The sequence below is a fragment of the Notamacropus eugenii genome, chromosome 2 (assembly GCF_028372415.1).
Source record: "Notamacropus eugenii isolate mMacEug1 chromosome 2, mMacEug1.pri_v2, whole genome shotgun sequence".
Lineage (NCBI taxonomy): Eukaryota > Metazoa > Chordata > Mammalia > Diprotodontia > Macropodidae > Notamacropus > Notamacropus eugenii.
Window position 1 is genome coordinate 55,060,546 of NC_092873.1, and position 15,695 is coordinate 55,076,240.

The window sequence follows — 15,695 nt, forward strand, 5'->3', positions numbered from 1 at the left end:
TTTGAATCTGAGCAAGAGTAGACTGACGCTGGACTATCAGCCAGCTGGAAAGCTCTGTTGATTCAGAGTTACAGAAGTTCAGGCTCACCTTTGGTCTGGAATTTCTACCTTGGTTATTCCTCTGTGGGTTGGGTTAAATACTGGGAACTGAGACCTAGCTCTAAGCCTTGAGTCTAAGTCACACTGTTGATGCTGCTATTGACTTCTGAATTTCCTCAGCACACAGCCCAAGGTTTCCTCCCCTGGGGAAACCACTGTCCTGTGCAGATCTCCTCCTCAATCCACACAGTTGTGACTCATGAGTCGGTAGTGAGTGAGAAAGCAGTCAACTCGCACCAATCACTCTTGGTGCCCTGAAGGTGTCCCAGAATGAGTATAGGACCTTCTTTTGCCTGATGTCCAGCCTCTCTCTGGATGCTGGAGTGCTCCACATAGTATGCTCTTGGCCCGACTTATCCCCAGTATCTGATGACTTCCCCATGTGTCTCCTTATGTTGATATGGGCTGGAAAAATGACTCACTATGACTTCTTCTGAATTTCTCCATCAAGATTTAAGTTGGTGCATCATCTATATCTATTGGGGGAAGTTTGTGGAGGGGAAATCACTGTACTGCTTCTAATACTCTGCCATCTTGACCCTACTTCATTTTATCAAATTCTCAATAAATGCTTATGTACTTGACTTGGTTTTGGGAAGTTTTACCAAGTATAGCTGTGGAATCATCAGGCTAGAAGGATACTCCCTTTTCCCCTCTTCTTTCCTCCATAACTCAGTCCACAACCATTAAAACCACCACCAAAATGTATTGACCACTTACAAAATACAAATTAAGGCTAAAGAAGAGTATAAAAGATGCTTACTGAATTGAGGGAGACAGATTAATACTCAAAGAGAAAAACCCAGAATGGACGGCAATTTCTTCCAGGAGGAAAGACATCTGAGTCTGGTTGCTTGCTATCAGCTGATTCTAAAAACCACTTTGGTGGTTGGCTCTCCTTCACCATTCTTATTCTTTCCTTTCTTCAGAGATCTGCACTGACCAGTCATGGACCATTCATCCTCTTCTTTACCTTCTTTACTTTCTGAAGAAAATCCAAAGATTTTGGCCTCAAATATGATAAATGATTATAACAATACAGAGATTGGGGGGTTAGGCTTCCTGCCTCAAGAAAAACTCACTTCAATCAAATTAAACCTGCAGAAGGGCAGACTTGATAAAGCAGTATCTATAATCAATAAGGTGATTGAAGATATGGATAATGCCCTCCTGAACATTGCAGTGACAGGGGCGTCAGGTGCAGGAAAGTCCGCTTTCATCAATGCCTTCCGAGGGGTTGGGCATGAAGATGAGGGTGCTGCTAGCACTGGGGTCATAGAGACAACCACAAACATTACTTCTTATGAACACCCAGAGTTTCCTAACGTAAAGCTATGGGACCTTCCAGGCATTGGGACCCGTGATTTCCAACCAGAGAGTTACCTTGAACAAGTGAAATTCAGTTGCTATGATTTCTTCCTCATCATTTCCTCATCAAGATTTCGAGTCAACGATGTGAAGCTTGCCCAGAAGATCAGACAGATGGGGAAGAAATTTTTCTTTGTTAGAAGCAAAGTGGACATTGATTTGCTTAATGAAAAGAAATCTAAGCCCAAGACCTTCAAGGAGGAGAATGTTATGCAGATGATACAAAAGAACTGCCTACAACATCTTCAGGACATAGGGATTGAGGAGCCACAAGTCTTTTTGATTTCCAGCTTTGAATTAGAATCCTATGATTTCCCTAAGCTGAAGGATGATTTAGCAAAAGAGCTTCCAGAGCATAAACGCCGTGTCTTTTTTCTGTCCCTTCCCAATATTTCCAAGGATATAATTGACCAAAAAAAAGCTAATATTCAGTTAAGAATCTGGCTGGAAGCCTTGAAGACTGGCCCATGGGCCACTATGCCTTTCATAGGTATCAGTAAAGAAGATGATATTGCTCAATTAAAGAAACTTTTGGCCAATTATCAAAGAAAATTTGGTGTAGATGATGCATCTCTCCTTAAGATTTCGCAGGCATCCAATAAACCTTTGGAAGAGGTAAAGGCTCTTATCAAGTCTCCACATCTGCTGACAATTAAGAAGGATGAAATCATCAGTGAGAAACTTTTAAGCTATGCTGAAATATTCTGCTCAGTGAATGGAAGTCTACTTGACACTGGTCTCTACTTCAGAAAGAGTTACTATACACACTTGTACTTCCTTGAGATGGTGACCAATGATGCTAAAATTCTCCTCAACAAATTATGGGAAACCTCTGAGGAACGCTGGACAAACATGGACCTTCTGGCAAAATAGAAGACAGGTGGACCTAGAGCAATGACCTTTGGCAGAGCTAGTCAGGCCCATTCCCCTCCATACCTGTTAATGCTAGTTTCGTTAGAATTCTAATGGGGCGAACATAAAAATTCTGATCATAAATTAAGCTGTTAACTGCCCTCTTCATACTTCATTTCCCTTGTGGAATTTAATTGGTTCTTCATACATATTAAGCATTTAATAAATGGTTGTGATAAGAAATGATGAGATGAGGTAGTTTCAGAAAAACCTGGGATGATTTGTATAAACTGGTGCAGAGTGAAATGAGCATAACCAAGAAAACACTGTATACAGTAACAGTAATATTGTAAAGATGATCAACTGTGAAAGGCTTATCTACTCTGATCAAGATAATGATCCAAGACAATTCTAGACACATGATGAAAAATGCTCTCCACCTTCAGACAGTACTGTGAGTGCAAGTTAAAGTAAAATTTTTTTCAGTTTCTTTATTTCTCTTGATTTTTTGCAACCTGACTAATATGGAAATATGTTTCAAATTATTTCACGTGCATAATTGATCTCATATTGTTCATCTTCTCAGTGGGTGAGAAAAGAGCTAGAGCAAGGGAGAGAATTTGAAACTCAAAATTTTTTTTAAATCCTAGAGATAAATAAAAATGCTTGTTGCTTCGCCTTGCTGCTTGGATTTTGTCCTTACTTTGTTGAAAGGCATATAGTAGTAATAATAATAATATAATAATAATTTTAATAATAATTTTTATTGATAACTTTTGTTTTGACATGATTCACATTTCCCAATGTATCCTTTCCCACTTCCTCTCCAAGAGAGCCATACTTTGTAGTGGGAAATAAAAGAGAGGGAAAGGTGACAAAGCTTCAGTAAAACTAACTAAAATACTTTTTTAACATGTGGTGTTACATGTAGAGTTCCACACCCACAAACCCTCACACATACAAAATAAGGAGAGGACAATAGCGCATGACTGCTTGACTAATTTCAACAATATAAGATTGATAGAGGGTAGTCATGTGGGAAAGTGTATCAGAGCCACAGATATGGAGATACTACTGCTATTGATGCTGATGCTGCTACTACTACTACTACTACTACTACTACTACTACTACTACTACTACCAGCACCACCACCACTGCCACCATCACCATCACTTCTATAACCCCAACTACCAACACCATTGCCACTACTACTACTACGATTACTACTACTACTAATAAAGAATTTTAAAGTTTGTAAAATGCTTTACATGTTATCTCATTTGATACTGAAAACAATCTTTTAAGACAAGTACAATTATTATTTTCATTTCACAAATGAAAATGTACCTCAAAGCAATTATTACATGACGTGTCCTGGATGACATAGCTAGTTAGTGTCTGAATCAGGATTTGAACTCAGGTCTTCCTGACTTCAAGTCAAACACTCTATCCAGTACACCACATAGCTGTGGACATGGAAAGAAGTGGGGAGTGAGGGGAAGGGAGAAAAGCAAATGGATATAGAGATAGGAAATAATTTTAAAAGTTGACCACAAAGTGGTCTCACAAAGATGTGTGTCATATTATACCAACTCCTATTGCTTTATTTTTTTCCTCCCATGAGTTGGTTCTGAGTAACTTGATCACTGAATTTGAAGTCAAGTTCAAAGGCAAGGGATAGGGAAGATAAAAGGAAGGGTAAAGAAGGGGAAAGTGGGAGCAGGAAATGGAAAAGAAGAAAAAGAAGAGGAAGGGGGAAACAGGAAAGTTGGAAGCAAAAGGACAGAAAGGAGAAGTAGGGATGGAGGTAAAGAGGAGAGGAAAAGTGATCTTCTCCATCCTATTTATGCCTTTGCATTTCTGAATCATTGGATCATAGTTTGCAATGTTGAAAAGAACTTTAGAGGTCATATCCCCTCTGCAACATCCCGAACATATTCTTATCCTGCCTAATTCCAGACCTGAAAGTGTGGGGAACTCATCACTTATTGGGCTGCCCATTCATTTTTGGACAGTGTCAACTATTGAGATTCTCCTTATAAGGAGATAAAAAATTTCCCTTTGCTATTCCTAATCCATGCTACCACAATCCATCTTCCACATGGTCATCCTTAAAGTCACCTTTTATACCATCCACAAGTCATTTCTTCAAGCTAAACATCTCCTGTTTCTTCAACTGATACCTTAATGACACAGTTTCCAAGCTCTTTGTAACCCCATTTGCCTTCCTCCTGGTGTTTTCTAGTTTGGAAATATCATTCCTGGAATGTGGCAACTTCAGGGTACACAGTCTGACTTGAGCAGGATTGGACTATCACCTATCTCGCTGGGGGACATTATGTTATCATGAATTTACTGTGAGATTGCATTGACTAATATCAGAAAGTTCATAGGACATTTTATGTTGCAACACTTCAATGCCCTTATCACTTATGATTTTATTTTATGGTTATCTGTTCTATATTTTATACTGTTCCTATATCGTGAACACTATGAGGTTAGGGACTCTGCTTTACCTAATCTTGTTTTTTTTTTTTCTCTTCCACTGCCTACTACAATGCTGTACACCAGTAGGAATTGTCTAAATGGCTACCATTCTTTGCTGATTCATATTGTGTTTAAAGATAATTGAAGCACTTAAGTGTCTTATTCTTCCCTTTATATAACCTGCTGTCTTGCTATATTCTATCTCTAATTTTTTATACAGTCGGTTTTTTGAACTCATGCATGTCTATTAAATTTCAACTTATTTGAATGGATCCATTATTATAGCCTGCTGTGAACTTTCTGAATCCCAGTTTAATCAGCCAACGTTTTACTTATGCTTTATTTGCTTCCTGTCAGATACAAATATAATAAACACGGCATCCATGCCTTCATATAAATGTGTCCTGAGTGGTCTCAGACTCACTCCTGGGCAGTGGTACTTTCTATCTTTCTCTGTCCCTCTGTCTGTCTGTCTCTCTCACTCTGGGCTGATTGACTCACTCTAACTTATTTTCATATTCCTAGAGTGGAAGGGATGGCTGTGGCTATGAAAATATGACTACAACTCAACCTCTTTTTCTCTTAGAATCTTAGCAATAACTTTGGTGCATCATGAGAAAGGGTTAATATGGTGGAAGAGAGAGGAAGATTCCTTCCTATTCTGTACTCTCTAGCTCCTGAGCCCCCATCAGTGTACTTCCCATTGACATGAAATTCATTTCCATCAAGGCAAAAGCAGGAGTGATGATAACATTATTCAACATATAACATTTATTCAATACAAGAAATATCAAAATATGACAAGTAAGCCATAAATCTGCCTCACATTCTCCCACCAAATCACACAGGATGTGAGAAATGAGCCCAACTAGCAAGCCCCCAACTGTGAGAAACGTGCTCACCTTAAACAAAGTAAAATACCTGTTGTGAAATCAGGAGAGCTTTGATTAATTCTACATTCCTCCTCCCTAAATGAACAGGTAGCTTCCCAAGTAAGGCTACAGAAAGACTACATTTTGTTCAGACCAGTGGAAGCTCTTTATACTGTTGCAGGTTTGAACTTCGTGCCACACCATCTATTGGTCAGGTGACAATGTCACTTCATGTTCTCCTCTCTCACATCTAACATTGAAAATTGTTCTACACCATTGAATTAATCTGCCTGTTTTTCTCACCCTCTCAGGTCCCTTTATAATTTGGCATCATGGAGGCATTGAATACTACCCTCAGTGGTGAGAATTTTCAGAACTTAGCCTCCACCTTTATGCCATACAGTAGAATGGCAACCAATATATATGGTGACCTCTTGCCTGAAGATAGAATTACTTGGATCCAGTCTGCCTTCCAGGAGGGACGACTAGGAGAGGTGGCTTCCAGTATCCAAGAGACACTAAAAGCATCAGAAAATGTTCTCTTGAATATTGCTGTGACAGGGGAGTCAGGGTGTGGGAAGTCCACTTTCATCAATGCCTTTCGAGGAATTGGGCATGAAGAAAAGGACTCTGCAAGCACTGGGGTAGTAGAGACCACTATGGAAGCTACTGCTTATGAGCACCCTAAATATCCTAATGTGAAGCTGTGGGACCTGCCAGGAATTGGGACCCCTTATTTTCATCCTGAGACTTATCTGAATCAAGTGCAGTTCGAGAACTATGATTTCTTCATCATCCTTTCAGCTTCAAGATTCACAGTCAATGATGTGAAGTTGGTCCAGGAGATAAGAGAGAGGAAAAAGAAATTTTACTTTGTTAGAACCATGGTAGATATAGATTTGGATAATGAAAGGAAGTTCAAACCCAAGTCTTTCTCTGAGGAGAGAATTCTACAGAGAGTGAGAAATTACTGTCTGCAAAACCTTGAGGGTATGAGTGAGACTCAAGTCTTCCTAATCTCTAACTTTGATTTATCTGATTATGACTTCCCAAAGCTGGAGGAAACGCTGCAACAGGATCTTCCAGCTCATAAACGCTACACTTTTTTGCTGGCCCTGCCTAATGTTTCTGAGGCTGTAATTGAGAGGAAGAAGGATGCCCTGAAAGAAAGGATCTGGCTGAAGGCTTTGAAGGCTGCTACTGTGGTCATTGTTCCATTAGCAGGCTTCATTATTAATGACTTAGATACACTGGATAAGTCTTTGAAATATTATAGAGATGTTTTTGGGGTGGATGATACATCTCTTCTTCAGGTGGCACAGAAGTTGGAAAGACCAGTGGAGGAGATCAAGGCCTCCATGAAGTCTCTGGATTTGATAGCACTTCTTACCGAGGAGAATATCAAGGGAAAGCTCCTAAAATTGTTTGACAACCTCTTCTCTCCAGTAGCTTTTGTCAATGCTGGCTTCCATTTTGGAAAGACCTACTGCCTACATGTGCACTTCATTAATACTGCTGCTGATGATGCCAAAAATCTCTTGAAGAAAATTTTAGATAGCTCTTTTTGAGTAAGATGATGGTGGACTTGAGAGAATAGTAGAGGGGTATTATAGCACAGAATTGACTTGATGAACACTTGCCCTAGAATCACATGCCCTCTACTCCCATTACCTTGAGGTAATTACACTAGATCAAGACCCTTGCTATCAAATTAAATTAGTAATGATAATTGTGACTCCTATTCATATTTACTTCAGTTCTTCAAGAATCTGATTTTTATAAATGACAACACCTTTCAAATAGAGGTTGTACTCCCTTTTATAGTTTAATAGGTGCCGTTCATGGATTGCTCTCACCGAAAAAGATCATTATGTTGATACTGACTTTCTGGTAATGAGGATCTCACAACTAAGAGAGGCCCTCACTCAGGACAACAAACATGCCCAGGTCAATATTTGAAACCTTTGACTTTATTAGGACTTTGTAGCATTTGTGCTCTGCTGATTGTTACCTCTATATGACTATTAGGAATCAGATTAAGATTTTTGTGGAAGTGATAGGGTTATGGGACCTGAACCCTGAATTTTCCTGAACTTTCTCATATACAACCCAAGCCCTGACTTCTCACTTAAGGCATATGGCCCTCCCTAGCTCACCATGATTAGTTACTTAGTTTACTTGATACTCCTTAATCCCCTCTAGATCTTCTCACTGTCTTTTCTTGTATATAAGTACCAATCTTACCCCCATTAAATTGTGGAGATTTACTTGGAATCTTGCCCACAAAAATGTTGTTAAATAAAGTCTCACTACTTTAATTGAAAGAAGGCTTGAGTGGTCAAATTCTTTCGAGGCAGACTTGCCCTCTACCCTTACATTTTAGGATTCTCAGCACCTCAAACTGCAACAGAAGGCTCTGCTTAATATTACAATACCCTAGTAGAACTGTGTTCTCACTATAATGATCCTTCCATTGTGTCAGATAACAACCCATTTGTGCCTTTCTAACCTGGTGTAGCAGTAAGCACCCCAGCATACAGAGGGGGGTCTACTGTACAGGTTCTTAGATCTACTTTCCTAAAAGGAAAGCAACTTTTGAGGAATCAGTAGTCACTTTAATCAAACACATGTACCAACAGAGAAAATATAAGGAGGACCAACAGACAAGACTTCTAACTGTCTGACCACAGGCAATACATACATCACAGATCTACAGACAGATCCAACTGTCTAACCATTACATACTTACCTAGTTACTAGAGAGAGAAGCAACAACATCTGGGTTTTCAAAGCAGTTTGAGGGAGGGGGGCTCCTTAGTGGCTTTCCAGAGTCTCATCTGGCTTAATCACAATGATTGATCCTCAAAGCAAAACCTAACCTCAGAGTATATATAGAGCCAGAAGGCCTCACAGCCCAGGAGCTTCAGTGTCAAATTACCAAAAAGTGTAAAAGCCTGCAAGCAAGCAAATCTTCCCATAAGCAAACTTTCCATAGTAGCTCCATCTGAGGCCTATTAATGGGCAGGGAAGATTTTTTTTAACTCCCACTATACCTCCCACTATAGCCTCGCTTATGCCATTCTAAAATTACAACATAGCGGAAGTGGGATGAGAGTTGGAAGAAACAGTGCTCTCATTATCTGAGTTTTTTTGGATACCCAATAGAACATGGTGGAGAGGGAGCTTAGCACAGGAGTACTGGCACTAGATTCAGACTTAGAAGACATGGATGGTGTACATTACACATTTCTGGTGTAACCTTAAGCAAGTCAACTTACCCCTCTAGGACTCAGTTTCTATAAAAGTAACAGAGTGAAAGACCTATCGATATATATTCTTTTCTCCCCATGATCCTATGAAGGGCATCTATTGATCATTTTCTACTCTTGAGGTGTGACTGATCTTTTTTTTTTTTTAACAGTCATTCATTTTTGTGATGATATGTTTTATGTAGCTTCTCTTGCATAGTTACTCCTTTGGAATCTGCTAGAAGTTGCACATACCTCTGACCTGTCTCTCTATTGCTCTTTGGGGGCTCTCAACTTTAAATCTTGACAGACTAACATTTAATGCTTCTGAGAGAAATGATTATTTCTCTTGTAATTAATAACTAATTGAATTAGTTCTGTGTGGGATGACCCCTTTAATAAAATTAGAGTCTTGACCAAGGAGTAAAAGGGAAAGATATTTATTCAGCTTTCTCAAGAAAGGGCATTTCTGCCTGTGCTCAACATGACGATGGCCGAGGAGGGTGAGGAGGTGCCCTGCACAGCAGTTTTTATAGACCCCGACCACAATACCCTCATGCCAACCCCCTTTCTCTTAGCCCATTGGCTGGGCCTTGAGGGTACAACTTACCCATGGAAAATCTACCCCAGCATCAAAGGATAAGTGCACAACAGTAATTTTTAGAAAAAGGGGGGAATATGGGAATGAACAACTCCTGTTCAAGGACTGTCACGTAATATGGAGTAATTGTCTAAGAAAGGAGATAAGGGAGTAAATAAAAGCAGTCTAGGAGTAAGCAAAAAGCAGTCTCTGTCAAGGACTATCTCGAGCACAAAAAGAATTCAAAAAAAACTAGAATCTCTAAGAAAAACAGATTTTCTATTGTTTGGTTTCTCAGAGCTGGGTGAGACAAACTGGCTGACACAAGGGTCCCCTGAGCAGTCTTCATTAAATATACCTGTTCCACTCAGTTCTTTTCTACTTCCTTATCCAGAAATCAACTAGTGTGGGAAATCTTGAGCAAAGATTTACCCAGGTTAAGATCTAATCAAAGATCGAAAATGAAATTATAACGTTAAACAAATGGGAAGATTCCTGCTCATTGAGTTTTACTCAGGCAGATCTGGGAAAATGTGGATTCTCTCTTTTGTCAGATAGGTGATATATAAACTGATAAGTCTCTTTGAACAACACTAGGGTCATCCAAGTTACTAATCCCAAGACATTCATTAGAATGAATCCACCTCTCATAATAATATTCATTTTCTCATTCATTGTTAACCAATCAGAGTTGATTACCACCTTCGGGAACACCCACTCTTCCAAGGACATAAACTGTGAGCCTATCACCATAAGGGATCCTTAGAATTTGAGAGTGCCACTGATCTCTTTTATTAGTAACATTCTAACCTTATCAACAAAATTATTAAAATACCCAGAAACTATATATCTCAAACTTTTCCAACATTACAGTTCAAAGCTGCACAATTATCTCCAAATGAGTATTAGTGCTAAATATATTCACCTTTATTTCATGGGAAGTTTAGGGTAATTAAAATAACTTTGAAATGATCAAGCATCATGCATCCCCTTTTCCCCATGTTTCATTTTGGGCCCAGCTCATTGTTCATTAGCACTGTCTGCTCAAGATATACATCCATGCATACATACATAATGTATGTATACATATGTGCGAGTAGAATATATGTGAGTAGAATGGCTTAATGTTCCACTCATACATATATATTCATATGTGTGTATACACATATATACACATATGTGAGTGTGTACACATATATATTTACGCATATGTATATAAATATGTGCATGTATATATGTAAGTGTATACATTCACAGAGATAGAGAGAGAGCTGTTTTTTCCATCCAAGTTGGCTTCATCACGTGGATGAAGGCATTCCTTTTCCACCTGGCTTTTGGGGATAATCTCTTTGGAGTCACTGCAGGTCTGGTTTAGGAGATGTTATAGTGCTCAGCAAGTGTTTACACTCCCATGCTGAGATGGCTGGTTGTTACATCAATCTGCCTATAATCTTGGCTCCAAAGTCATCATGGCTCAAACTCCAAGACTCCTAAGGAATCACCTCTGGCATCTGAAACTGAGGGCAAACAAAGCAGAAAAGAAAGAAACACTTTAGGCCCATTTCTCAGAGGTGGGCAGGGAAAAGGCAAATCCATTCTGCCTCTTACTGGGTGCCCATGCTGGTTATAGCAGTCTGGAGCCCAATTGAAGAGATGGTGGAAAGAGAGCAACCAGTTCAGGTCTCACCACTTTTAAAGGAAGACCCATCCATGTGGTGGGGAACTCAGAGGACTCCGTAGTAGACAAACTGAGTATGTGCAAAGTCAGCTTACAAAAATATGCAAAGAGAGCAGGCAACTGATAATCTCTCTTCTCGAAGTGACCTTAGCTTTACAGTTGGGCAGGATTTAGAAAATGCAAGATCTCACTGAGCTTGTTGTTGGTTGACTAAAGTATCACTTGATTTAGCAGAGACATGCCCCTTAAGATTTTCCCCCTAAGAAAAGATACCCCTACTGCACATCTGAAATTATGCAAGATACCACAAAAGATACAACAGAGATAACTGTTCAAAAACTGTCTGGTTGTTCCTCTCTGATGAGGCACCAAAGAGAGGGTACGAATGGAAGAGGTGTTCGCATGGCTCCGTTTGTCAATGGTATTGTGAGAAAGGTATCAGGGGCTCCTTCCATCTTGACTATGTTACTGTAATCATGAGGAGAAAGTCCAACATTTGCTCAGAACTGCACATATTTTCAAGAAGAGTGCATTCATTTTAGGTACCAAGGCAATGAAAGTCTGATAAGTAATCGCAAGGGGGCTAGGCTTTAATTCTTAGTTCACAATGACTTCAAGGTATGTTTTCTAAGTTCCCTCACAAAATGGGTACATGGAGTGGAGGACGGTCTGGATGGATAAGGAGATGTGGAGATGAGGAGAGAAGCAAAAAAGGAGGGAAGAGGAACAAAGGAACAGGAAGGTCCAGGGAGAGGAAGAGAGAAGAGAAGACAGGAATGGAGAAGGGGAAAGGGGAGAGGAGGAGAAAGGGAAGGAATAAAATTTTGGGAGAAGGGGTATTGATTGGCAAAGCTGTTTTTAGAATAAGGCTTTATGATAAATTCTTAATACTACAGATAATGTCTCTGTACTTGGCATTGTGTCTCTGCTAGACACTGCATTGTTTTTATGAGCCATCTGCATTGGCCCTGTGGTCACCAAATTCCTCTGAGCACCCAACTCCCAAGGTTTGACAACCAGACCACCTTTCTCTAACAAGGGAAGACTGATAGATTTTCCAGCCCATCGTTGGATCTATGAGTCCCTCCATCTATCTCAGGAAAGCTAAATCAAAACCAGTCTTGCCTAATTCCAAGACCAGTACCCTTTCTGCTACCTCACAGTGTCTCTAGGAAAAACCCAAAATAATTGCCCTGAGACTGATGGGGACTTGGAAGAGAAGTGAGGAGAAACTCGAGTTGTTCTCAAGGTTCTAGCTCCAGGGCTGTGTTCCCAAGAACAGAAAACACCACCCTTGCTTGCACTTTGGAAGAGAGGGAAGGCAGGGTATCAAGCCTTTGCCGTCACTGTATCCCAAGACCTGATGTCACTGATGGATATGAGGGAAGCAAGAGTGGGTCCATGGAAAATGCTACCCACATCCAGAGAAAGAGCTATAAAGTGTGAATGCAGATCGAAGCATACTATTTTCTCTCTCTCTTTTTCTCTTTCTCATGGTTTTCCCCTTTTGCTCTAATTCTTCTTTACAACATGATGAACGTGGAAATAAATTTAATATGATTGTACATGTATAGCCTATGTCAAATTGCATGCTGTCCTTGGGAAGGGGAGGGGAAGGGGGGAAATTTTGGCACTCAAAAATCTTATAAAAGTGAATGCTGAAAACTAAAAAGAAATCTATACATTTCAAAAAAAGGAGTGGATCTGACACCTGAGCCAACATCCATGAGCCTGGAGATTTGGTAGCAGATACGGGAGAAGTGCACTCTTTCTTGTTCCCTAACAGACCAGTGTGTAGGACAGACAGGGAATTCACATTCCTGGCCTTTTTATATGCACAGGTGACCAACAAAGGGGCAAAGATGTGCCAGCAGTCACACCGTCCTTTAGAAGCCCCCTCAGGGGCAGGTGAACAGATAGAGAGGAGGAACAGATTGGTCTAAAGAGTTCCTCCTTATGAGCTGTTGTGGCAAAATATTGGCTGGGAAGTGGCGCCATCTTGTGTCAACTTTCATTCGTGAAGAATTTATTTCCCTCACTCCTCATCCTGTTTAGGGGGAAAAAAATAAGTTTCAGATTGGACATATCATTCTCCAGACTCCAAGTTACTTTCTCCAATCAGGGTATATCTACTAATAGTGATCCTAGGACAGAGAAGAGTCCCCCAACTTTCTTGCATTTCAGCATCACATCAAACATCTCTAATATGTACCACACTGTGCCGGGCAAATATTTATATAAAATGACCCAAGACACAGGAGGCAATGTAGTGCCATGGGAAAAAATCTTAAGTATTGAGTCATTGGACCTGGGTTCCAATCGAGGTTCTGCTACTCACTACCTGTGTGACCCTGGAAAAATCATTTTTAAGCCTATTTCTTCATCCAGAAAATTAGAATATTGGACTAGATGACCTCTGGGGTCCTGTCCAGTTTTAAATAGGATATTATGACCAGGCCTTAAGGAGCTTCTACTCAGAAGGTAGATGGGGGCTGGATATTACATATAGCAAGATACTCATAATGCGAATGGAATGCAACAACTCCATTTTACTTATCAATTAGCAATGGAATTTTGAAAAAGCAGGGAAGGATCACTAATGGCTACTAGGCTTATTCAAGGCTTCAGGGAGGAGATACAGCTTTAACTGAGTCATGAAGGGACCCCAAGGTTTCAACAGGAGATCAGGAAATAATATCAGGGTCAGACTGGTTGAGATAGAGAGTGCATGACAAGGTAGAACCAGATGATGGAGGGTCTAAAATGCAGGAGAAGCTTACATTTCATCCTTAAGGCAATAGGGAGCCATGGGGGTCTTCAGGCAAGTTTCCAGAACTACTACATCCAGGGGTGTGCTGATAAATGTTTAGCAACCAGTTCTCTGAGAAAAAAAGACACACAGCACATTTAGAAGTTTAATCTGCATGAATAACCTGTGCTTGCCATAAACCTGGGGCCTCATACTTTTGGGAGCAAACACAGATATGCCTGGGAGCTTATTTTTCTCCTTTGATCTAGACTTCCCGGGGTGATCTTTCCCTCTCCTCACCCCTACAATCATGCTTTCCATCTTTTGGAAACCTGGTACAATGACAACTGGGCAGCTAGGGGATGCCATAGTGCGCAGAGCACCTGCCCTGGGGTCAGGAAGATGGAAAAATTAAAATTAAAATAATCTTGTAGCTATGCGGGGCAGTGGATGGAGCCCTGAGTTCACGTTCAACATCAGACTTTTGGTAGTTGTATGACCCTGGAGAAGTCACTTAACCTCTCTCAATCTCAGTTTCCTCATCTATAAAATGGAGTTGTGAGGCAAAATGAAATAACATTTTTAAAGTGCTTGGAAAGTCTTAAGGTATTAGATACATGTTAGTTATCATTGCTATTCAGTCATTTGAGTCACGTCCAACTCTTTGTGACTCCATTTGGGGTTTTCTTAGCAGAGGCACTGGAGTGGTTTGCCATTCCATTCTCCAGCCGATTTTACAAGTGAGGAGCTGAGGCGAACAGGGTTAAGTGACATGCCCAGGGTCACCCAGCTAGGAAGCGTCCAAGGCTAGATTTGAGCTCCTGAAGACGAATCTTCCTGACTCCAGGTTTGGGATCTACACTATGGTGCTCCCTAATAGCCCACTAACTATTACTATACGAATGTCTAGGTCCTATCCACAGGTAGGTACACATCAGGGACCCTACACTCTGTCATCCTTGCTTCTTATCTAGCGATATGTCTCAGGAAGCATCGCTCATATGACTCCTCCCCACCTCCCGGTCACATCTCTTCCTTTGCAGACAGCATTGTTTCAGCCACTCACTTCCCAGACAAGGTCATCTTTGGGTAAGCTGATTCATGAGTTTGACTAAAAGTGTAGTAAAAATCAAAAGCACTACACATAGAGATCTCAAACCTCAGCGACCCGCTCACTCCCAGTTCCAATTGTCCACAGCAAACCTCCCTCCCAAGTTGGAGTTTGGTTCCTCCATGTCTTTATTTTCCCAGCCACAGAACAGCGTCAGCACTGAGTCACCCAAGAAATTATGGGTCTTCAATCAGACCTTTCTCTTCCTTTCACCAAGCCACATAAGGAAGGGATTTGTCATCCAACGACAGGTGGGTGTGAGACTTCACCTTCACTGGGGTTATTGGTGCTTCCAAGGATACTAGACGATGATCACAGTGGTCTCCTTGGATGCTGGTTCCACACAGCATTTGATCCTTGAGGGCAGGAACGATGGCTGGAGATGTAGAAGGACAAATTGAAGCTTCTTAGTCCTTAGCTAGCACTCAAATATGGATAATGAGAGATGTTCAAAATGGGAACAGGCTGTCTCTGGAAGGGGTGAGTCCTCCCTCATTAGAGGTTGTCAAGACAGGGCACTTATCAGGTGTAGTTGAGTGGGAATGCATTTTCAGGTGTGGGTTGGACTGTTTCTTGGATTGCCAAGGTCTTTCCCAACTCTAAAATCATCTTGAACAAGAGATTTGCCTACATGAAGAGCCGTGATGATC

The 15,695-nt window shown here is 40.7% G+C and overlaps 1 protein-coding gene across 1 annotated transcript; it reads left to right on the forward strand.

Annotated features, from left to right (window-relative positions):
• The first annotated feature begins 1,116 nt into the window (after positions 1-1,116).
• LOC140522627 (uncharacterized) lies at positions 1,117-13,240 on the forward strand. Its single transcript, XM_072637978.1, has 3 exons — positions 1,117-2,331; positions 6,054-7,222; positions 13,201-13,240. Exons 1-3 carry the CDS (start codon positions 1,117-1,119, stop codon positions 13,238-13,240), a joined length of 2,424 nt encoding a protein of 807 aa, XP_072494079.1.
• Positions 13,241-15,695: the final 2,455 nt, after the last annotated feature.